The following is a 25,557-nucleotide window of genomic DNA, read 5'->3' as shown; positions in this document are numbered from 1 at the left end:
AGAAAAAAAATATATTTTTGCCGCGCACCCAAGACTCCGATCCAAGCGGCGGACCTGCCTGCCTGCTTTTCACCTTGCCAGGGGCCGTGAGGTGTTCCCTAGTCTCAAAACCTTTTGCACAAGAAACCAAACAGAGGACTCAGCCTTTTTTTTTTTTTAATGTCTAAAATCCATTACTTTGGACAAACACTATTTAGCCTGTCCCCTTTTCACTTACATTTACTTTTTCTTTTCAGTGTCTTAGCTTTGAGCACACACACACACACAAAGTCTGGCCAATTTGCTAATTCACTATTATCCACCACCGTGACAATTTTTTTTTTCCTCCAAAACTCTATTAAACAGTCTTTACCTTTATCTTTCATACCTTGTTCTTATTCAATTGGTCTTCTTTTATTTTCCATGCCACATCTACTTCTTTCTCACATTTCTGTAACAGTCTTTGAATTGAGACATTTCTTATGTATCACCAGTTCATTCCTTTCCCACCATATATTTTCTTTAACTATATAAATTATTTCCCATTAACTTTTTGCCATTTTCTCATTCAATTCTTTCCCCACTAATCCATACAGTACTCCCTCCTTTGTAATTTCTTCTCTCCTTAATAACCCTTCCCATTTCTCTAATACTCCCTTCCAAATTTCTTGTGCTCTTTCATAATTCCAAAACACATGTGCCGATGTTTCTACTTTTATACAGTTCTCTCTCGGACATTTTGATGTTTTTGCTACCCACCTTTTATACATCATGGCATTTGTCGGTAATACTTCATGTATTATTTCGCCAGCCCAGATCCTTTTGTCTATTTGTCAACTCCTTTTCATTATTCTGTTGCCATACTTTCTTTGGTTGCTCTTCTGTCATATGTTGTATTTTACACATTGTTTCTTCTTTCCTTATATATTCTTTTAGGTCTCTTTTCCTTCCCCATATTGTTACCTCTCCTTCCTCATCTGTGTTTCCTTAAAAATTCTATCACTGTCTTATAATGCTTTGACACATTAAAAGTGATGGGTCTGTTAGTAATTTTTTAACAGTTTTGCTTTCCTCAACTCCGTACCCAATTGGTATCTCATCATATCTGCCATTTTATCTTTCTTATTTAAAGCCATATTAATTACCGGAGCTGTATGTTTTAATACCAACTCCTCTATTTGGAAATCCTTTCCCTCCATTTTCTTTTTGTTTTATTATTACTTTTCTAGCAATTTGTTCACATTTTGAACCCCATAGGAAAACAAAACAACTTCTTATAATCTTTTTTAATATTTATTTTGGGGGGAAAAAAACGGTGGCCAAATATGATAGTTTCGGGATTATTATTGCTTTCAGCAGCAAAATCTTTCCCTCCATAGTCAGGTTTCTTAGCCTCCAGAACCCTGTTTTCTTGTTTATCTTTTTTTTAACATTTCCTTCCATTGTTTCCTTTCTATATTATTTTCCCCTAGTGTTACTCCCAATATTTTAACACTATTGGACAGCCTTATCTTTCCCTCAGGTTTTTCTTTCCATTTGCCCCATAGAACACAATTACATTTTCCCAAGTTCAGTTGTGATCCTGATGCCATGCAAAAGGTTTCTGTATATTCGATTACCTGGTTTATACTGCTAACATCTCTGACTATTATACTCACATCGTCCATGTACGCGCATACTTTAACTTCTTGCCCTCCACTTCCTGGGACTTCCACACCCCGTACATTTGTATCATCTCTCACAAGATTTATTAATGGCTCAATATTTAAAATAAATAGAACCGCTGATAAGGGAGACCCTTGCCTTACTCCTCTTTCTACTTTTATTTCATCTGACAATTTGTTATTTACTCTGATTTTACTTGTAATACCTTTGTACACGGTCTTTATCCAATTTAAAAATTCCACTGGTACCCCCATTCTCAGGAAAATCCTCCACATATATTCATGGGCCACTTTGTCAAAGGCCTTTTCTAAATCTAAATTAATTATCCCCATGTACATCTTTCTTTCTTGCATTAAATATATACAATCTCTCACTACACACAAATTTTCTAATGAACTCCTACCCGACACCACACATGCTTGCTCTTCTTGAATCACATTTTCAATCTTATCTTTTATTCTATTTGCCAAGAGTCTTGTTAATATTTTGTAATCTTGGCAGAGTAGTGTTATCAGTCTCCAATTCTTTATGTTGACCATCTCTCCTTATTTGGGTATCAGCGTTATTATACCCTTTTTCATTGACTCCGTCATCTCTCCATCCCTCGAAATTTCCAAAAATAGACTACAGTATGCATATCGTCTTATTATATCCCAAAAGGTCACATAAAATTCTATGGGTAAACCATCGATTCCTGGTGTTTTACCCCTACTACACATTTTAACAGCTTCCTCTACCTCCTGCATTTCAAACTCTCGACACAGCATTTCTTTTTGTTCTTCTGTAAAAACACGATCTATTGCTCCCTCCAATTTGTTGATGCACTCGTAGCTTATTTCTTCCTTTCCATATATTTCTTTATAATACGTTGTTACTATTTCCATTATGTCCTTATTTCCTCTCCTAACCTTTCCATCTTTATCCGTTACTTCTATGTTGGCTTTTCTTCTCCTTTCCTTTATTTTCTTGAACAAAAACCCGAGAGCATTTTTCTCCTTCTACTTCTCTCACTCTACTCTGAAACTTCAATTTCTCTTCTTATAAACTCCCTCCAATTCCTCCTCTCATCTGTTTCAATTTTCTCATCCCGCACGTCGATCCTATGCCATTTTTCCAATTCATTCTGCAATTTTTGTACTTCTTCCTTCTCCTCTCTACTCTTCTCCTTTCTGAAAGAACACTAGTATTTTCTGTCATTAATTCCCACCATTTCTTTTGGCTCCCACACCACTCCTTCAAAGTTTCCCATCCTTTATAGGTGTTGCTTATACTGTTTTTATATCCTCTGATCTTCCAACAATGTTGCATTTAACTTCCACATGAAATCTTCAAATCCATCTTCGTTACCTTTTCTTAATTCCACCTCTAACATTCAATGGTCTGAGAAAAAAAACTGGCCTTAAAAAGCAGGTCATTGTTTCAAAGTTTTTGTCAACCAGGACGTAATCTATCCTGGAGGATCTTCCTCTTGTTCCTCTCCAAGTATCTTTTTCCTCTCCTTTTAACACCAGGAAAGCATCTGCCATTTGACAATCCTTTATAATCTCCTTTAAATTTTTTCCCCGTTCTCTCACTCCTGCAGCATGTACACATCGCAGTTCTGAGCAGACAGGAAGGTCATCACCGTCTGTCTCCTCCGCTTGTCCTTGATGTTCCTCACGTTGATGGAAAATAAAGAAAAAGTAGCCATCACGGGGAGTAAAATGCATTGGTTAGTGTGTCCTAGGCACCCCTAGTCGTCGCCTCGGTCAGGCGGGTCTTCGGGTTTGCCGGCTTCGGGATCCTCAACCTGGAGCAGCCGGTTGATCTGTGCCAGGTTGTCCATGTCATTGTGGGCTGGTTGGAAGTTTAGAGCTGCTTCGAAGAACAGCTCCTCTTCCATCTGGGTCTCCTCGTCTTCTTTTTGGGGGCATCCCAATTGGGGCTCCGTTGTCTTTTTCCTCCTCTGGGCTGTTTGGATTTCTCTACTTCCTTGTCTGCTTCCCTGTGGCAGTGACAAGAGAGGGAAATTCCTCCAGGTGGAGGGTGGATGGAGATGAGGGCTCTGAAGCAGCGGGGGAGGGGAGAGCTGCCTCAGTGGTGGGAGAAGGAAGGGTCGAGGAGGGAGGAGTGGAGTGCTTTGTCTTTCCTCCTTTGTCCTTTTTTTTGTTTACCTGTGCCGCACCCGATGCTGCGGGGGGGGGTGGGGGGGGAGGCTTTCTTCAGTTTCTGCTGGTTTTCGGTCCTCCTGTGTGCAGACTGTTCGAGGCGACAGCGGCGTAAGACTTCTGTCTCTGAGGGCAGTCTTTGTATATGTGGCTGGTCTGTCCGCAGAGGTTGCAGGTCTTTTTCCTGGGACAGTCCTTGGTCTCGTGGCCAGTCACACGGCAGTTCTTGCAGGCGGCCTCCTTGCAGTCCTTCAGCACATGACCCATTGCTCCACATCTCCTGCAGGATTTTGGCTGGTCAGGGTAGTGCAGGATTGCCGCCGAGTTCCCCAAGAAGAAGCTCTGCAGTAGGTGCTGGAGGCCGTTTGGTGAGGCGTTGTCCTTCCATAACTTGACAATGACAGCCCACTTACCCGTCCTTGATCTGGATGGGTTCCCTCACCACGGTGCAGAAGCGCTTCAGGAACGTGGAGATGTCCTTGCCAGGCGTATGGGGATTTCTCATTGAGATTGTTACTCTCCTTTCCTCTCTCTGTATGGGGCAATTCCCAACAAAGCGAGCAAAGGGGGAGTCCGGCACAGCATTCTGGACCATTTCCCAGTAGCATTTGCAGATTGCAATGGAGGAAAACATGACGTAGAAGACGCCCAGAGTGAATGACTATGCTCAGGGTATCCGCTCTGGAGAATCCCTGCTCCATGATCATCTTCTGCCCAAAAGTCTCAGAGCTCATTGCATGAATCCTTCCCTCCACCTCCTTAAGCTTCAGCACCACCATCTGCTTCATCCAAGGTTCCAGAGCTGGGGGGGCCTCCTGGATCTTCCGGGCTGGAGGAAGGTGAGCGGCGGCCTGGGAAGTAGAGGGGCCAGAAGGGTGATCTTCCCGGCTAGAGGTAGCTGCCTTCCCCTCTCCCAGCTTCTTCAGAGGTCTTTCTATCTGGGGCAGAAGCTGAAGCAGGAGGAAGAGATGATGCAAAAGCATCAGCAGAAACAGGAGCCAGGCTTGTTGAATCAATTTTCTTCTTAATATCTCTAGTTGGAGGTCCTCTGAAGTTGAAAGATGAATCCTTCAGGAAGATATCAGCTCTCCTCTTAGTGGGCGGAGCTATGCGAATTAGCCTCCTCCAATGTCAATCTTCTTCTTTATTTCTTTTTCTGAAAGTTGAGCCCAATCAGAACGTGATCTGATGCAGCATCTGGGATTATGCTGTTCTCAGAAGTAAGGTCCATACAGTCTTCATGCTGTAATACAGAGAACAAATTTAGTGTAGGTATGATTTTAGGAAATTTAGAGGCTTTGAGTGGAAGTCCTTTAGGTCTCACGGCCCTTCCTACTGGTCGGGAGGTGGCGACAACAAGGCAGCGGGGATCCCCGTCCTTGTCAGGGGGAACCGTTTCACGCTGGACTCCGTCCGGGAGCTCGTCTGCGGCCGACTGATGGTCGTGGATGGTTCGTGGGCGGGGGAGCCCGTCGGGCTCATCTGCGTGTACGCACCCCCTGGGAAGAACGAGCGCTTGGAGCTTCTCCAGACCCTGCGGCCCCAACTCGCCACTTCCAGGGCGGTGGTGATGGCCAGGGACTTCAACTGCCCCCTGGAGGAGGACGGGCGCAGCTCCGGCACATCCAACCGACTGGACACCACATCCAGGCTGCTCAAGGAGATGGTGACGGAAGCATCCCTGTCAGACGCGGCAGGGACTAATGGGACGGGCTCGGCCAACAACACCTGGAGCCGGCCCAATGGCTCGACCCGCTCCTGGATCGACTTCGTCTTCGTCTCCAGAGCAGTGACAACCGAGAAGTACACATTGGTCCTGTGCTTCTTCTCAGACCACACGGCGGTTCACTTCCAGTGATCCCTCAGCCAAAACTTTCCGCATGGCCCGGGGTTGTGGAAACTGAACTGTAGCCTCCTGGAAAGGGAAGACGTCATGCAGGAGCTAAGGACCGCTTACGTCGCTTGGAAGGACGAGAAACGCCACTTCTAGAAGGTAAGTGATTGGTGGGAATTTATAAAAATTAAACTGCGCAGTTTCTTTCAGGCCAAAGGAAGACGGCAGGCGTGCCAACGGCAAAGGGAATTCTGCAGAAGGAGCTGTGGTCCCTGCAAGAGCTTCACCAGTGCGGCTGGGACGTGAGACATGAGTTGGAGGAGACCAGGGAGAGCCTGAGGAGGCACTTCGAGGAGGAATCGAAACGCATCGTCTTTCGACCCAAAGTGGAGAACCTGGAGAAGGGTGAGAAGTGTAACTCCTTTTTCTTTAGGAAACTGCACTCCGGCCACACGCCCCTGAGAGAACTATGAGACGAGGGAGGGATCGTCAAAACGGGGAAGGAGGCAGTGATGGGAGTGGTCCGGGAGTACTACAGCGGCCTCTACTCGCCAAAGACAACCAAAGCAGACGCGACCGACTGGTTCCTAGCAGGTATTAACAAAACCTTGGATCCCACAGGTGAGTCTGCCCTGAACACACCCTTGACGCCGGGGGAACTGCACTCTGCCGCCAGATCCTTCAGGGCCGGCAGGACCCCGGCTTGTGACGGACAACTGGCCGAACTGTACGTCGCGCTGTGGGACCTCATCGGCCCGGACCTGCTGGAGCTCTACTGCGAGATGCTGGCGGAGGGCAGGATGCCTCCGTCGTTGAGAGAAGGAATGATCACGATCCTGTACAAACAGAAGGGAGAGAGATGCGAGCTGAGGAATTGGCACCCCATCACCCTCCTGAACGTGGACTACAAGATCCTGGCCAAGGTGATAGCCAACCGGCTAAAAAAGGTGGTGATCAAATAGGTCGTCCACCCAGACCAGACCTGCGGCATCCCCGGACGCAGGATCGCCGACAGCTTAGCCATGATCAGGGACTCGGTGCACTACATGAAGGAATGCCACATCACCGTGGCCTTGGTCAGCCTAGATCAAGAAAAAGCCTTCGACCGGGTGTCACGAGTTCATGATCGGGGCTCTGCGAGGTCTCGGAATGGGTGACACGTTCTGCTCGTACATCAGCCTGATGTACCGAGACATCTCCAGCATGGTGCTGGTGAACGGCTGGAAAACTGACCCCTTCCCGGTCCTGTCCGGGATCAGACAAGGCTGCCCTCTCTCCCCTCTGTCTGTTGCATAGAGCTCCTGGCGGAACGGATCAGAGGAAGACCAGTGTTCAGAGGGATCACCACACTGGGACCAGACAGGCGAGAGATCAGATGCTCCCTCTACATGGACGACGTCACCGTGATCTGCGCGAACCAGACATCGATGACGGCGCTGGCGGAGATCTGCAAAGACTTCGGATGAGCTGCGGGGGCTAAAGTCAACTGCGGGAAGTCAGAGGCGATGCTCCTTGGGGAATGGCACCTGACGCCCTCCACCCCCCTCCCCTTCACCATCAGACGGGACTCCATCAAGATCCTGGGCAGCTGGTTCGGCGGACACGGAGCGGCCCTGAAGACGTGGGACGAGAGACTGGCCAAAGTCAGGCAGAAGATCGGGCTGTGGAGCCTCAGGGACCTCACCTTGGACGGCAAAGCGCTGGTGCTATGGAACGAGATCCTCCCGGTCCTGCAGTACCCGGCCCAGGCGTGGCCACCCCTTGCCACTGTCTGCAGAGCCATCACCAGAGCAGTCTTCCACTTCATCTGGGGCTCCAAGATGGATAGAGTCAAGCAGGCAGTCATGTACAAGGAACCCCAAAAGGGTGGGAAAGGCATCCCCGACATCCCCACCCTGCTCAGGGCCTTTGCCTGCAACTGCATCCGCAGGACACTGACGGAGTACAGCAGCGGATCATCTGGAAACTCCATGTCCCGCCTCTTTCTCCTGCCAGTCTGGAAGAGGCTCGGCTGGGACAAGTGGGACAGCTCCTACCCTTACAACTGGGACACTCCATGGTCCTACACGGATGTCGTCCGCTTCGTAAGGGAACACTGCCTTCAGGGAGTCAAGCCGGACCTGTGGAAGCCAAAGACCATCTACAAGCTCATCAGAGCCAAAGACACGACGGAGACTATCGGAACTCTACCATCCGCGACAGCCACGGTGGTCTGGGAGAACATAGCCTCCAAGGAAATGACAAACAGGCACAGGGATCTGGCGTGGATGGCTGTGCGTTGGGGGACTGTCCCTCCGCTCGTTCATGCACGCCAGGAATCTGCAAGTACAGACATTGTCCATGGTGCATCGTGCGGGAAGACGACGCACTGCACCTCTTCTGGGAATGCCCAGTGGCACAGTCACTCCTTGACGCCCTAGAAGAGGAATTGGAAGAGTCGGCACCCAGAGAATCTTTCGCACCATTCGGTGCTCCATGGACTTTTCCCGGGTACCCACTCGCTGGAAGCCACCGGAGGCGGCATGGCAACTCATGTGCTGCGTGAAGGACGCTCTATGGGTCGCCAGGAACCGCCTCGTCCTCAGGAGGGAAAGGAGGACAATCCAGGACTGCTGCAGATACATCCGCAGCCTCCTCAGAGACTATTCTTTCCTGGACTCCTTGAAGAACTGAGGATATGCAAAGGCACCTCTCCCTCCAAGAGGTGTATTAATGTGACTTTTGTTTTACTGCAGCCATTGGCAAAGCCCCGTCTTTGAGGACAAGCCTTCGAGGACGGGGACCAAGTCAAGACTGCAATATCCTGTAAAAAGCAATACAATGTGGAACAGTATATTGAATGTAGTGTTAAATGTTATCCAATTTGTAAACCAAATCTTATCATGGCTTGTAAGATTGTATAGGTTTTTTTTTGTTTTTTTGTGTTCATATATTTGAGCAATGTATATGTAAATAAGGTGTAGTAGTAATGGAGAAGTGTAAGACTATCAGACTATAGCGGAATACAGTTGTTTCTATTTGAATTAGTAGACAGTTATATATTGTAATTGTACTTGATTGTGTTTTATATATAAATCACCCAAACATATATGTAAATAAGTTGTTTTTTTTTTGAAAAAAATATATCTGTTCTTATCAGTTTAATATCTGCTACGTCCCCTATCTGGGGACCATATATTAAATTGATTTTTGGAACAGGGAGATGGAATAGGGGCTTGCTCCGTCCACTCCACGCATCGACCTGGTATTGCAGTACTTCCAGGAGCGGTGCACTTTCTCCTTTATTGGTCTAAAATCAGAAAAGCAGCCTTGGCTGGGGGTTGGTCACTATGGGGGAAAGGACAGAAACTCTCGCCAAAGCAGGATTGATTGATTTAATTAAGTGATTGATTGATTAATCAATGTGTGCCTGTATGCCGCTTTTGCGGTAAGTATCCTGCTGAGCCAGAATCTTCACCCAGATTGATTGGAGAAAAAAAAAAAAAAAAAAAAAAAAAAAATCACCAGGAGCAAAAGTAACATCCACAAATTTAAATAAAGAGTCGTGAACAGAAAATATCCTCTGTATTTACTTGTAGTTGTTCGAATAGAACCATATCCATGAATTCTTTTCTGTTCATTAAGATCTCTCCTCCCTTTTCATCTATCCACCAAGAACGAACTGTATTTTTCCATCCCATAACAGGTAGTGGAGGATTTTGCCTATAAGCAGGGTGAGCCATGTCTTCTAAGAGCAAGGTTGCGCAACTCAAATGACTAAATTTGTTTTGAAAAAATATACTTTACATACATGTTTGGGTGATATACAGGTACTGGTCATAAAATTAGACTATCATGACAAAGTTGATTTATTTCAGCAATTCCATTCAAAAAGTGAAACTTGTATATTAGATTCATTCATTACAGACAGACTGATGTATTTCAAATGTTTATTTCTTTTAATGTTGATGATTATAACTGACAACTAATGAAAGTCCCAAATTCAGTATCTCAGAAAATTAGAATATTGTGAAAAGGTTCAATATTGAAGACACCTGGTGCCACACTCTGATCAGCTAATTAACTCAAAACACCTGCAAAAGCCTTTAAATGGTCTCTCAGTCTAGTTCTGTAGGCTACACAATCATGGGGAAGACTGCTGACTTGACAGTTGTCCAAAAGACGACCATTGACACCTTGCACAAGGAGGGCAAGACACAAAAGGTCATTGCTAAAGAGGCTGGCTGTTCACAGAGCTCTCTGTCCAAGCACATTAATAGAGAGGTGAAGAGAAGGACAAGATGTGGTAGAAAAAAGTGTACAAGCAATAGGGATAACCGCACCCTGGAGAGGATTGTGAAACAAAACCCATTCAAAAAATGTGGGGGAGATTCACAAAGAGTGGACTGCAGCTGGAATCAGTGCTTCAAGAACCACCACACACAGACGTATGCAAGACGTGGGTTTCAGCTGTCACATACCTTGTGTCAAGCCACTCTTGAACAAGAGACAGCGTCAGAAGCATTTTGCTTTTGGACTGCTGCTGAGTGGTCCAAAGTTATGTCCTCTGATGAAAGTAAATTTTGCATTTCCTTAGGAAATCAAGGTCCCAGAGTCTGGAGGAAGAGAGGAGAGGCTCAGAATCCACGTTGCTTGAGGTCCAGTGTAAAGTTTCCACAGGTTTGAGGTGCCATGTCATCTGCTGGTGTTGGTCCATTGTGATTTCTGAGGTCCAAGGTCAACACAGCCATCTACCAGGAAGTTTTAGAGCACTTCATGCTTCCTGCTGCTGACAAACTTTATGGAGATGCAGATTTCATTTTCCAACAGGACCTGACACCTGCACACAGTGCCAAAGCTACCAGTACCTGGTTTAAGGACCATGGTATCCCGGTTCTTGATTGGCCAGCAAACTCGCCGGACCTTAACCCCATAGAAAATCTATGGGGTATTGTGAAGAGGAAGATGCAATACGCCAGACCCAACAATTCAGAAGAGCTGAAGGCCACTATCAGAGCAACATGGGCTCTCATAACACCTGAGCAGTGCCACAGACTGATCGACTCCACGCCACGCCGCATTGCTGCAGTAATCCAGGCCAAAGGAGCCCCAACTAAATATGGAGTGCTGTACATGCTCATACTTTTCATGTTCATAACTTTCAGTTGGCCAACATTTTTAAAAAATTTTTGCATTGGTCTTGATATTCTAATTTTCCGTGATACTGAATTTGGGACTTTTTTTTTTTTTTTTATAACTGACAACTAATGAAAGAAACAAACATTTGAAATACATCAGTCTGTGTGTAAATGAATGAATCTAATATACAAGTTTCACTTTTTGAATGGAATTACTGAAATAAATCAACTGTCATGGTATTCTAATTTTATGACCAGCACCTGTATATAAAACACAATCTAGTGCAATTACAATCTATAAACGGTCTACTAATTCAAATAGAAATGACTGTATTCAGCTATAGTCTACTACAGTCTTACTCTACCCCATTCCTACTACTCCTTATTTACATATACATTGCTCATATATATGAAAAAAAAAAAAAAAAAAAAGAAAAAACCTTTACAATCTTATAAGCCATGATAACATTTGGTATTTGCTACATTCAATATAGTGTTCTACATTCTATTACTTTTCAAAAGTTATTGCAGTCTCGACTTGGTCCCCGTCCTTGAAGGCCTGTCCTCAAGGAGGGGGCTTTGCCAAGGGCTGCAGTAAAAACAAACGTCACATTAATACACCTGTAAGAGCCAATCATAGAAAGTTAAAGTTTTGAGTTAAATACATATTAATGTTTGCTTTATTTGAATAGAACACAATATCTTCCATAGTCATAGACAATGGTATAGTCTTTCCCCCCTATAAGTTAGTAAGAGATAGAACCTTCTTGCTATAACTGATGACAGTGTGTCAATAAATTCAGTTGTGTTTAGAACAGGTCCCAGTAAACAGGGACTTGAAAGACCCATTTTCAGTTAGAAATGGGATAAGCATACAGTTTTCTGACCGCTTTGAAATGGTTCAGAAATTATAAGTGATTAGTAACGATTTAAGATGCAACAAGATAAGCTTAGAACTGAATTATAAATTTTTCCTTTTTTTTGCTATTTTAAATTTTCTTTGTGTGAACTGTTTTTACCTTGAAACTCAACTAAACTTTTAAAAACAAAGATATTTTGTCTGTGGAATCATTTCTGCGCGTCAGGCCTTTGCTGAATCCCATTTTTTGAGTTGGAGCTGCGGTATTTTGGAAACTTTGGGAAAACGCAGCTACATTTTCGTCAGAAAACTTGCCGTCTTAAGGCCTTGAAACTGGAATCTACCATCTGAGGACTGAGGACACTTCTGCTCCTGAACTCGTCAACGAAGTCACTCTGAGGTACTGTGCTCTTACCTTCTATCTCTGCGTTATCGTAATGAATGCAAGGTTGCCGCACCTGAACTTAAGATTTTAAGAGACTGATATTATAAAGACTTTGTGGATGATCGCTTTTGCCAGAGTTTTTGAAGCCTTGCTATAAGGAAGTATCTGCTTTGTTGGAACGTTCCTATTGTGACGTTTGTTGCTGTCAAGAGAACCAGCTGTCAGTTATGGCAATGTCTAAGCGTAACTCCAGTGAAATTAGTAGCGATTTGAGTACAGATTCGAAGCCAGAGAATGTAATTGGAGATCTTAAAGGTCACATAAGTTAGAGGAAAGAAATTTTTTGCTTATAGCTGAAATAGAAAGTCTTAAAGATACTCCAGAAAATCATTCAGAAGTAGCTGAAAGACTTGAAAATTTTTGCGATACGCACAATGAATTAGAAGAGTTACATCAAAGGCTAATATCAATGCTGAGTAAAGAAGGCGTGATTAAGAAACAGAAAAGGACATTCGCTGAAAGCTCTAAGAATTGGAACGAATTTATTAATGTTACAAAGCTATGGCTGAAAGATGCAAATAGACTTATCACATAAATCCGACAAACAGCTAGTTAACCAATTCGAAGAGATGCAATTGCAAGAACGGAAATGCTCAAAGTCAAAGGAGCGAAAGGCTACTTCGCAGTTAAAGCGCGCTTTAGATATTAAATGTGACTCCTTAGCCCAGAAAGGCGCTGCAGCAGCATCATCACCTTCTACAGCAGTTTTGGTTGAACAATCGACACTCGATAGAATCCTACGAAAGTTGGATTAACTTGAGTCGGAAAGGCAGGAACGACAGAATCAAGCTGAATATCAGAAAGCAATCATTGAAATGGCTAAATCGCTAACTCAACAAAACACAGCTACTACTCCACCACCTCCAGCTCAGCATGTTGTACCACACAGACAGGTCCCTTTATTTTCAGGTGACCCAATGACTAATACGAAATTTATCAGAGCCTTCGATCACGACATAGGTAACGTACTAACATACCCACAACATAAATTAGATTATTTGATTCAATATACAAGAGGATCAGCTCAAGAAATGATTAATGGTTGTACATTGCCATCAGATGAAGGTTATAAAAAGGCTAGAGAGCAGCTTGAAAGTTACTATGGCAACCAAGCGTTTGTAGTAGATGCATACATTAGTAAAGCATCAAAGTGGCCTCAAATAAAACAAAAAGATGGGGAGGCCTTGAGACTATGCAACCTCTCTCGATAACTGTATGGACTCCATGACTAAAGCTAAAAACCGAGCAGCATTTAATAGCAATGAAAATATCCATACTACACTTTCCAAGCTCCCATATCCTTTACAAAATAAGTGGGGAGACATAGCTTATGAAATTGAAGAAAAAAAGATAGAAATTCACGATTTAACTATTTTTACATAAACAGGCTAAGATATTTATGCATCATATTTACGGCAGCAAAGAGAAAAAGGAAAAGTGTCAAACCAGACAGAGCTGCATGACCTCAGGGAATCCCTTCATCTGTATTGTCCAGTAGAAATAAAAAAGGATCACTGAAGAAAAACATGATGGAAGATTCATAAGCCATAGAAGAAAAACAGAATACTTAACCAAGAGCTGTGGTCAGAGGTCGGGACAGTCAATCACTGGCACAAAGAGCTTCTTTTGAGTGAATCATAAGGATGATGTCAGATGTGCAGAGTGGCAATCTTCCTCTTGCTCTGCTGGGAAGCATTGAGGTTCCCCCTCAATCCAAAGATTCAACAAGAGCTCAAGCAACCTCCAACAATCACAAAGCAGTCACCTAAAGACTACATTGTCGACCCCAGGGATAACATCATAATTGAGTGTGAAGCTAAAGGAAACCCCCTTCCCAGCTACACATGGACACATAACAGAAAGTTCTTCAATGTGGCAAAGGATCCTCGTGTAACAATGAGACGTAATTCTGGTACACTAGAGATTGGTTTCCGAAGTGGAGGGCGTCCTGATGAATATGGGGGAGAGTATCAATGTTTTGCTAAGAATGAATTTGGGACTGCACTCTAACAAAATATTGCTCCGTGTTTCAAAATCGCCACTTTGGTCCAAAGCGTATCTGGAGCCAGCAGTTGTCAATGAAGGCTCTCATGCCATTCTGACATGTAATCCACCGCCTGGCCTCCCACCACCTCACCTTTTGGATGAATAGTGCCATGTTACCCATCACTCAGGATCGACGAGTCTCGATGGGGCTGAATGGAGACTTGTACTTCTCCAATGTTCTAGCCAAGGATGCTGAAACAGACTACAGCTGTAATGTCCATTTCCATTTCGCACATACCATTCAGCAAAAGAATCCATTCACTCTGAAAGTATTGACCACACGAGGCATCACAGAGACCACACTGACATTTCTTTCCCCTACTGGAACATCTAGTTCTAAGACTGTTCTGCGTGGTGATGAACTGCTTCTGGAGTGCATTGCAGCAGGAGTACCTACTCCTAGCATTACCTGGTACAAGAAAGGAGGAGACCCTCCCAGCAAGAAGGTTAAGTTTGAAAACTTCAAGACATTACGCATAGTTGGGGTGTCTGAAGCTAATGCAGGCGACTACTCCTGCCTGGCCAGTAACAAAATGGGCAGCATTCGTCACACCATCTCAGTTAGGTACAAAGCTTCACCATACTGGCTGTCTGAACCGAAAAATCTGATCCTTGCTCCGGAGGAAGATGGAAATCTTATTTGTCGAGCAAATGGACTGCGTAAACCGGAGATTACATGGCTTATCAATGGAGATCCTATAGAAAGTGCTCCTCCAAATCCAAGCTGTCGTGTTGCAGGCGACACCATCATTTTCTGCTCTGTTCAGATTGGTAGTAGTGTGGTTTATCAGTGCAATGCTTCAAATGAACATGGGTACTTGTTAGCTAATGCTTTCGTCAATATCCTAGATGTTCAGCCCCGCATGCTAGCTCCACAGAGCAAGGTCGGACTCATTTGGACTGCCCATTTTTTGGCTCTTCCTTGCCCATGTTACATTGGTTTAAGAATGGTCAGGGCAGTAACTTAGATGGAGGACAGTACCGCACCTATGACAATGGAACACTAGAAATCAAACGGGCACGGAAAGAGGACCAGGGCACTTACACATGTGTGGCACCAAACATTTTGGGCAAGGCTGAGAAGCAAGTCCGGCTTGAAGTAAAAGACCCAACACGCATTGTGAGAGCCCCAGAGAACTTGGTCATAAAACGTGGGGAGAATGCTCGGTTTAACTGTCGAATCTCATATGACCTCTCTCTTCGCTTAACTGTTACCTGGCTCAAAGATGACAACCCCCTGTCTGGCTGGAGGATGAAGAAAGATGAGTCATTGACAGTTACCAAATGTCAACGAGCAAGATGAGGGAGTTTATACCTGTATTGTGAGCACTGAACTTGATTCAGATTCTGCCAAAGCCCGCCTTACTGTCCAGGATGATCCAACTTCTCGCATTGTGCCTGAAATTAAAGACCGTCCAGAGCCCCCTACAGATCTAGAGCTCACAGACCCCTCAGAAAGGAGTGTGCGACCTACCTGGGTTCCAGGAGAAGACAACCACAGTCCCATGAAAGGTAGAAGGTGTGCCTATTTGGAACCTCCAGCAGAGCTCCCAACACTTCAGAATGGAAATATCATTGGCTCTGTCCAGCACTGCCTGAGGACAAAGTGCTGCTATGGGGCATTTCAACTGCTGGATGGCCATGTCATACCTGTTATGCAAGCCTGCACTGAAGTTGATAACTTGTTGGGAGTTGCAAGTTGTCTTCACCAGTCTGAAACCCCTCAACTACGCAATTTGTTATTGCAACTCAGATCTGTGCAACTCAAACATTTCCAAGATGATGACAGTTCCATTGATAACCACTGCAACGGTTCTGGTAGATTCAGCAACCCCTGTTGAAATGACTCCTTCAGCAGTGCCTACAACAGTTGAAACTCCAACTACAGTCATTCCTCCGACAAACAAGGAAGCTGGAAAACAGGAGAAAAAGAAATGGGAACACATGAAGTAAAAAATTGGAAGAAAGTAAATCACAACTCCGAGGCCTGAGGAAAACAAAAAAATCCAGAAAATGAAAGAGGAAAAAAAAGCAAATTATCTTCACTTTTACTTGCCGTTTTTAACAAGAACTAGATTGCAAAGCAGTTTTGTTGGATGTAATGATGACGCTGCCCTAATAGCACATTCAGCAGCTGACAAACATTTTCCCTTTATGCATTTTTTTTGTTTTAAACAAAATTTGGAAGTGTTCATAAAAAATAAACATTTAAAGATGGTGCAACAGTTAAGTATGTGGAAGAGGATGAAAAAAAAAAAAAAATCCTTCATGGGCCAGCATACTCTTGCTGAATGTAGTAAAATCAAAGAACTGCCACATAAAGAAAGAATTGACTTTGAAATCTAAAGGTTTATGTTCTCACTGTCTCAAACAGGGGCACCTTGGTAAGAACTGTAAAGAATGAAATGTCAGACATGTTCTTTTCAGCACCCAGACATCCTGCACATCAAAAAAGACAGTGGAGCAACATCTAAAGTTGCAGCCAATGTGGTAACACCTACTGAAAAGGAAACAGAGACTGGAACTTGTGCATTTACTGGGGCCGGAGAAGAGTGTGCACTGCAAGTAGTTCCTGTAAAAGGTAAAATCTAAGAAAAGTGAAAGGTATGTAGAAAAATGCTTTTATAGACCAAGGCAGTACAGTAACAATTTGCACAGAAAGGATCCAGAGACAATTAAACCTTCAAGGGAAGAGAACTCAAGTATTTCTCAAAACTATGATGATGATTCAAAAGTGCTAACTCAAAGTTCTGTCTTATCAGATTTACAAGTCTGTGGTCTAAATGATGATAAATATTTTGATTTGCCAAAGGTCTTTACGCAGGTCTATTCCAGTGGACAGAGAAAATATTCCACTACAAGAAGATATCAATAAGTGGGCATATCTTAGAGGTACGTCGAACTCATATCGACTCTGAAGTTGATCTTTTAATAGGAATCAACTATCCAGAAATCTTCGAGCAATCACGAATCATACCTAGTCAAGGAGGTGGACCCTATGCTACGAAGATTGCACTTGGATGGGTGGTTGGCGGACCATACAAAGATAGATGACCTCACAAAACGTGGTAAGATGTCCAAACATTCAACCAATTGTGTGTCCATAACAGAGATTGTGGATATGTTGCTGCAACAGTATAACACAAATTTTCCAGAACGCAGCTGTGAAGAAAAGGAGGAGATGTCACAGGAGGACATCAAGTTCATGCCCATAGCCTCAGAATCTGCGAGACTGGGAGGTGGCCACTATTCTTTAAATTTGCCTTTGAAGGATGAAACACTGAAAATGCCAAACAATCGCTGTATTGCTGAACAACGTGCTATTGGACTCAGAAGAAAACTGAGCAAAAATGCAGGTTTCCATGGAGACTTCAAAGCCTTCATGAAAGACCATTATAGCAGGGGTGTGCAAAGTCATTCCTGGAGGGCCGCAGTGGCTGCAGGTTTTTGTTCCAACCCAATTGCTTAATAAGAAGCACTAATTGCTCTAGAAACACTTCTGCTTCATTTTAGTTATCTCCCTCGATAAGATTTTGAACCCTTATTGCTTATTTAAGTCTTAAACAGCTGCATTCTTGGTTTGTAATTGCTCCTTATTAGCAATAAGATGCAAATGACAAAAGAAACCAGCAGTTATCCATTTTGCTTGTTACCCTTTACGCCTGTGTGTATTTATCAGGCACTATTTGGTTTAATTAAATACTTGGAAGGAAAGAGAAGAGAAAAAAGTGAAGGATTGAGAATTACCCATCTGTTTTACACTTCAAAATATTTGGATGATATCTTTAGAATGGGAAAAAAAATCTAGGATTTGAGAATGACTTGACATAGAGTTAAAGCACTAACAAGCCATGAAATGTAATTATTGGCAAGGATTGTTTTCTAATTAAACAACTGGGTTGGAACAAAAACCCGCGGCCACTGCGGCCCTCCAGGAATGACTTTGCACACCCCTGCATTATAGACAAGGGTTACGCTGTCAAGGTACCCAAAGAAAACCTAAATTGCAATGAAAGCAGAGTGTGGTACATTCCACATCACGGTGTGTATCTTCTAAAGAAGAATAAGATTTGTGTGGTCTTTGACTGCACAGCCACCTACCAGGGAATCTCACTTAATGAGCAATTATTAAAAGGTCCCGACCTAACATACTCATTGGCGTCCTTGCAAGATTCAGAAAGGAGCCAGTAGCATTAATGGCAGACATTAAGTCAATGTTCTACCAAGTTAAAGTACCACATAAAGACACTGATCTTTTATGTGTTTTTTTTTTTTTTATGGTGGCCTGAAGGTAATCCAAGTAAAGACCTTGAAGAACTCAAAATGACAGTACATCTTTTTGGTGCTACTTCTTCACCCAGTTGTGCTTCTTATGCTTTGCGTAGAACAGCCGAAGATGCCAGAGATACATTTCCTGAGGAAGCTGTTAACACCGTTCTCAACTTCTACGTGGATGACCATTTAAGGTCAGTGACATCAGAAGAACAAGCAATAAAGCTGGCAAAGGACCTCCAAGATCTATGCCTCAAAGGGGGATTTCATTTGACTAAGTGGGTGAGTAACAACAGAGAAGTTTTATTGTCTATGACTGAAGACGACAGAGCTCATGAACAAAAGGACTTCGACTTGAGCCACAGTCTCCTTCCCACAGAGCGTGCCCTGGGTATCCAGTGGTGCACAGAAATGGACAGTTTCAAATTTCAGATTAAAGTTACAAAACAAGCCCACTACAAGGCGTGGTATTCTATCTGTTGTTAGCTCAGTTTATGATCCACTTGGTTTTCTAGCACCCGCCTTACTGCCATCAAAGCTTATTCTAAGAGACTTATGCAAAGAAAAATTTGGGTGGGATGAAGAAGTAGAAGTCAAACACATTCAGAAATGAAAAAAGTGGATGGAGGATCTGCAGTTACTCAGACTATAAAGTGAACAGATGCTTCAAACCCATCAGGTTTGGAACCATAAAGACAGCACAAATGCACCATTTTGCAGATGCTAGTGAAGATGGATATGGCACTGTCACTTGTCTTAACCAATGAAGAGGGCAAAAAGCATTGTTCATTCCTGATGGGCAAGTCAAGAGTTGTACCATCGACACAGGTCACTATTCCAAGATCGGAGCCGACAGCAGCCGTTGTGGCAGTAAAAATGGACAAAATGCTTAAAGGTGAGCATCAAATGCCCTTAAAAGAATCTACATTTTGGACTGACAGCACCACAGTGTGCTAAAATACATTTCAAATGAAAGCACTCGATTCAAGACTTTTGTTGCTAACAGAATCTCTGATCAGAGATCATTCACAACCTTCACAGTGGAGGTATGTCACATCTGCCCTTAACCCGGCTGATCAAGCATCCAGAGGGCTACGCATAGAAAACTTTCTCAAAAGCACCACATGGTCACAAGGTCCAAGTTTCTTATTGAAGCCTGAAAGGGAGTGGCCAAAAAGACCAGATCAACCAAACGATTTACTCACTGAAGATGATCAAGAAGTTAAAACTTGTGCAGTCAACATGACAAAAATAGAGGAAGCAACCGAGCCCATCAACAAACTAATCACCTATTTTTCAGATTGGCATCGCTTGAAGAAAGCAGTGGCTTGGTTCCTCAAGTTTAAAGACTTAATGCTGAACTTAATAAAAGAAAAACATTCCAACTAGAAGTCAGACTAAAAGTAATCCAGAAGGACAAAAAAAAAAAAAAAAAAAAACTCATTGCAAAGCACATGAAAAGGTATAAACTGACTAAATCGTCTAGTGAAATTGGTTTTGTTTTTAAAGCCGAAACAGAGCTTATCCGCCTCAGTCAACAACAAGAATTTCCAGAAGAACTAAAGACTTTATAGATTTGACTGTTCTTTTAAACAAGTCTTTTTCTTTAAACTTGACCCAATCATACAAGATGGACTACTGAGAGTTGGAGGAAGACTCTGCAAAGCTGCAATGCCAAAAGAAGCTAAACGCCTCGCAATTCCTGGGTAATGGGTCGAGTCTTCAAGACAATGCCAGATGCCAAAGGTGCATTTAGAAGAGTTTGTGTGCAAACCAAAACCAGCACACTGGACAGACCCATGAATAAACTGTGCCTGCTTCAAGAAACAGTCAATGTTTAAAATTAGAAATTTTTTAAATGTTTGTTTGCAGTGTTATTGCTACCGATTTGAAAACAATAGTTAATATAAAGTTAACTGGCTCATATTGAAGTATAGTAATTGTCGCCGCTCCTGCATAGCCAATTAGGGGCTGGAAATGTAAGAGCCAATCATAGAAAGTTAAAGTTGAGTTAAACTCATATTAAATGTTTACTTTATTTGAATAGAATACAATATCTAACATAGTCATAGACAATGGTATGGTCTTTTCCCCCTATAAGTTAGTAAGAGATAGAACCTTCTTGCTATAACTGAGAAACAGTGTGACAAACTCAGTTGTGTTTAGAACAGGTCCCAGTAAACAGGGACTTGAAAAACCCATTTTCAGTTAGAAATGGGATAAGCATACAGTTTTCTGACCACTTTGAAATGGTTCAGAAATTATAAGTGATTAGTAACGATTAAAGATGCAACAATATAAGCTTAGAACTGAATTCTTATTATAAATTTTTCCTTTGTTTTGCTATTTTAATTTTCTTTTTTGTGTGAACTGTTTTTACCTTGAAACTCAACTAAACTTTTAAAAACAAAGATATTTTGTCTGTGGAATCATTTCTGCGCGTCAGGCCTTTGCTGAATCCCATTTTTTGAGTTGGAGCTGCGGAATTTTGGAAACTTTGAGAAAACGCAGCTACAACACCTCTTGGAGGGAGAGGTGGCTTTGCATATCCTCAGTTCTTTAAGGAGTCCAGGATAGAATAGTCTCTGAGGAGGCTGCGGATGTATCTGCAGCAGTCCTGGATTGTCATCCTTTCCCTCCTGAGGACGAGGCGGTTCCTGGCGACACAGTGTCCTTCACGCAGCACATGATGCCATGCCTCCTCGGTGGCTTCCAGTGAGTGGGTACCCGGGAAAAGTCCATAGAGAACCGAATGGTGCGAAAGATTGTCTCTGGGTACAAACTCTTCCAATTCCTCTTCTACGGCGTCAAGGAGTGACTGTGCCACTGGGCATTCCCAGAAGAGGTGCAGTGAGTCTTCTTCCCGCAGGATGCACCACGTACAAGGTCTGCATTTGCACAGATTCCTGGCGTGCATGAATGAGCGGAGAGGCAGTCCCCACCATATGGCCATCCACGCCAGGTCCCTGTGCCTGTTTGTCAGTTCCTTGGAGGCTATGTTCTCCCAGACCACCGTGGCTGTCGCGGATGGTTGGGTTCCGATAGTCTCCATCGTGTCTTCGGCTTCCACAGGTCCGGCTTGACTCCCTGAAGTCCGTGACTAAAAATACTACATTTAATCTTAGCCAAAAAGACCGAGAAGCGATGCAACACAATTTCCCAGGCCAGCCAGCCCCACCGTCTTGCCCATGCGTCAACTGCATGGTAAGCATCCACTTGGCAGAAGGAAACAGCCACCCTAACGCAAGCACAGAGACAGGAACCCATGTGACATTCCACGTCCTCGTGACCAAGCGGCCCACCTTGGAGCCAAGGCCTAATACAAAGCCCAAGGGTTGCCACAACAGCGAAAAAACCTTTCGAACTTTTGCAGAAACGAGGTAGTCGCTATAGATCGTAGTAGGCCTGGAAGTATGGGAGGGGAACAGACAGTCAGTCCCTTCGGGGGTGCTTGCGTGTGTGTGTCGGCGGGGACCAGGCAAGGAAGAGGACAACTTAAAACCACCACAACCCCCCCACATCCCCCCCCCCCAGATGCCCACAAAACAAAGGAGACGTCAGCGAAGGGTGGTGACAATCTAGATATCCCTCGAGACACCACATTCACACCTGTAAGAGATGGAAGATGAAAAGGAGAAGGCACATCCAGGCCTGCCTGTGTGAACAAGGCCTCGAACACAGAGGGCGCTGCAGCGACATCAGACAGCCTGCAAGACTGCTTCGTGGTTTCTGGGAGCTTAATAAGGCTTCCTGCTAGCGTTAAAGGCTTGGGCGTCCGACACTACTGCACTCACCGCACAGCAGCAGCTGTCTAATTCCGAGCCTCGCCTGACATCTGTTGGAATGCAGTAAGTAGTACAGGCAAAAGCGGCGTACAGGCACACATTGATTAATTAAATAATTGATTTTATCTAATTGATTTATCCAATCAATCCTGCTCTGGCGAGAGTTTCTGTCCTTTCCCCCATAGTGACTAACCCCCAGCCAAGGCTGCTTTTCCGATTTTAGACCAATAAAGGAGAAAGTGCACCGCTCCTGGAAGTACTGCAATACCAGGTCGATGCGTGGAGTGGACGGAGCAAGCCCCTATTCCATCTCCCTGTTCCAAAAATCAATTTAATATATGGTCCCCAGATAGGGGACGTATCAGATATTAAAGAACAGTTTTTTTTTTTTTATTTTTAATCAAAAACAGACACAAGAATTTTACAAACCATTCACACTTCCACAGACCCAAAACCACCCATCCCCCTAACAATCACCCAAAGAGTCACACAGCATAACAGATGGAACTAAAATCCTTTCACAAATTAACTGAGCCACCCTATCCCCCCCTCTTTACCAAAGTTAAACAAAACCCCGTTAATCACCCCTGCCCCCACATCCAAAAACCATTTTGCTGCCAATCTGGATCTCGGGGCAATCCTGCCATAACACCCACTTGGCAGACTCGGGCAAATGTCCGTCCATACAAATGACCTTCCCCTAGCCGGAACTATCCCATCATGGGCGCTGCGGAGATCGAACCACACTGCTCCTTCTGATACTCTTGCCGGGACAATTGCAAAGTCGGACGTCGTCATGCACTGGATGGTGCCCTCCAAATCCGCCTGCACCGCCGACTCCGGAAGACAGTCCCCACCCTCCCGAGCAAATACAAAACAGAAGCTATTCAAACCAGAAAACCTCAGAAAGCCCCCCTCCGAACAGACCCAACCAAAACAGACCCTTCCACCTCTCCTTTGCTGCTGCAAAACCCCATCTTTCCACATCCCTCTTAACCCGAACAGCTATAGCGCCCTCTATGCCATATCTCACACTCCTTGTACCGAACAATTTGCACTTCCCCACCAGCGGTCTCCTCACATCCCAAATACCCTGTTTGGTCAAACTCATCACCTTCCATATCAGACAAAAAAACAGCTTGCCCACACTTCTAAACCAACCCCTCTCTGAACCATCTCGTATGACAACATAACAGGGCCTCCAGCCATCCTCAACATCCTCTGCACCTCCCACCAAACCTGCTGAGCCCAAGAGCAATCCCAAAACACGAGGGACTGTCTCCACCGAACCACATCCCACATGTGGACACACGTCAAACGCCCCCATATCTGTCAACCAATTAAGGTCCTTTAATCTATTCTCCAGGTTCCTTGGCTGCACCCTCACCCAAACCTCCCTCCCGAACACACCTGGCCAGCCTGCGTCCCTCTCCACCACCGCCCTCACTAATCGATACAACTCCCTAGGATTCCTGCAAACTGCAGTGTCTTTGAAAAACTGATAACAACCCAACATATCCACAGCCCTTTGATAATGCCACGGTAAGCACTCTGCATGTGGCACAGCATTGTTCCAGCCCCCCAACCCCCACATCCAAGCAGCCAATCACAAACTTACAAAATACTCAAAGCCCTACACAAAAAAGCAAAAAACATGCAGTCCACCTTCAAAGGGATATTCACAATCCCCCTACCCCCATCGTCCTCTCCATATCAACCCTTCTTACCCCTACATATCCCCCCCCCCCCCCCCCCCCCCCAAAATGAAACACCTTTTCCCTCACAGCTCTACCCACCCTATTAGACATGGGAAATACTAACCCCAAATACAAGCAACATGGCAGAATTTGTCTTCACAACAGGCGCTTTCCCCACCAAGGATAGCGATCTAGCTGTCCACAGACCCAGCTTACGAGTCACCATCTGCAGCCGCTTGTCCCAATTCCTTTGACCACTCTCCTGCCTAAAGAAATGAACCCCCCAAAATAGCAAGAGTCACTACCCAAGTTCATACCACATTAACTCTCCGTTCTCTCTCTCTCCACTTCCCAAAATATATCATGCACAACTTGTTCCAGTTCACTGGAAACCTGTAGCTTTCTGAAAATCGGCTAAAATGACCAATCCCTTCAGCACATCACCCACCCGGCAGCAAACAAAGTCACATCATTCGCATAAAGAGCAAATTTAGCAGCTACACCACCACTCCCAGGTCACACCAAACCCAAAAAAGCCTGCTCCTCCCTAATCCGCACCGCCACAGGTTCCAAATACATGATGTACAGCAAAGGAGGTAAAGGGCAACCCTGTCTCACCCCAGCCCCCTGTGCCACCGGTACACTCAACCACCTATTCACATTAATCACGTTTCCAACCCCCTTATAAAAAAACCCTCAACTATGTCAAACTTAGGGTGAACCATGCCTTTGTTTCGAGTTTTGGAACGTTTTGGGCTTATCAAAAGCATTGTCCTGATCCAGGCAAACTACAATTAACGGCTTGTTCCTCTCTTCAGCCCACGCAATCGAATCCCTCACCAAAGCTAGATTCCACCAAATGGATTGACCCGGCACGCCACAGGTCTGATCAGCCCCAATTATATCCACCAAAACCTTCCTCAAACTCCTTGCAAGGACCTTGGTTAGTAACTTATAATCAAAACCAAGCAAGGTAGTCGGTCTCCAATTCCGCAAATCAAACTCGTCTCCCTTCTTATAAAGCAGGGAGACAACCCCCGTCGCCATCGATTCCGGCAACTGTCCCTCATCAAAAATTGCCTTATAAATTTCTACCAAAAGCGGACCCAGCAAATCCAAGGTGGTCTTGTAGAATTTCTCAGGCAACCCGTCCTTCCCAGGCACCTTACCCCTCTTCATAGACTTCAAAGCTTCAGTTAGCTCCCCCTGCGTCACCCCCTCTTCCAAAGCGGCCACATCCACCTCCCGGACAGACACTTGCACTGATGCCAAAAACTCCTGCACCACACCCTCCCTGGGCAAGAAGAGCTTAGTGTAAAACTGCCACGCCACCTCCAATACCCCCTCCTTGTCCCTACAAATAACCCCATCAGCTGTTCTAAAACCACCCACCACCTTCCTTAATTTTGCTGCTCTAATTGCCCGAAAGAAACCAGACCCCCTGTAAACCTCCCCCTGCAATATTTCCCCAATTAACCTAGAAAAAAACCTGAAAGCCCTCCCCTTCACTATTTCTCCCAGCTCCCATTTAACCTGCCCCACTACTTCGCAGTCCAAACCCCCTCCCCTATGCAAGTCCCCATATTTCTTACACAAACATTTCTGGAGGCAAACAACCACCCCCCTTTCCCTCCGAGACCTACTAATCCCATAGCCCCTCGCCACCAAACCCACTTTCAATTTCAATTTCTCCTACCAATCCAAAATGTAC

At 44.4% G+C, this 25,557-nt stretch overlaps 1 protein-coding gene and 2 non-coding genes across 3 annotated transcripts; 2 read left to right on the top strand and 1 right to left on the bottom strand.

Moving 5' to 3' along the window:
• Window positions 1-8,720: 8,720 nt before the first annotated feature.
• On the top strand, window positions 8,721-8,903 carry LOC114669615 (U2 spliceosomal RNA). The gene has a single exon (XR_003719086.2). It is a non-coding gene; the product is annotated as a U2 spliceosomal RNA (small nuclear RNA).
• A 4,572-nt stretch (window positions 8,904-13,475) lies between these two features.
• LOC114664919 (neurofascin-like) lies at window positions 13,476-15,933 on the top strand. Its single transcript, XM_028819276.2, is given in 5 exon segments — window positions 13,476-14,049; window positions 14,051-14,179; window positions 14,181-14,974; window positions 14,977-15,374; window positions 15,376-15,933. Coding segments are annotated over 5 exon segments (2,229 nt in total). The 5' UTR covers window positions 13,476-13,699.
• A 6,450-nt stretch (window positions 15,934-22,383) lies between these two features.
• LOC114669687 (U2 spliceosomal RNA) lies at window positions 22,384-22,569 on the bottom strand. Its single transcript, XR_003719105.1, has one exon. It is a non-coding gene; the product is annotated as a U2 spliceosomal RNA (small nuclear RNA).
• Window positions 22,570-25,557: the final 2,988 nt, after the last annotated feature.

The sequence above is a fragment of the Erpetoichthys calabaricus genome, chromosome 1, assembly GCF_900747795.2.
Source record: "Erpetoichthys calabaricus chromosome 1, fErpCal1.3, whole genome shotgun sequence".
Lineage (NCBI taxonomy): Eukaryota > Metazoa > Chordata > Cladistia > Polypteriformes > Polypteridae > Erpetoichthys > Erpetoichthys calabaricus.
The sequence above is the reverse complement of the archived record's forward strand: the minus strand, read 5'-3'. Positions and strand labels throughout refer to the sequence as shown.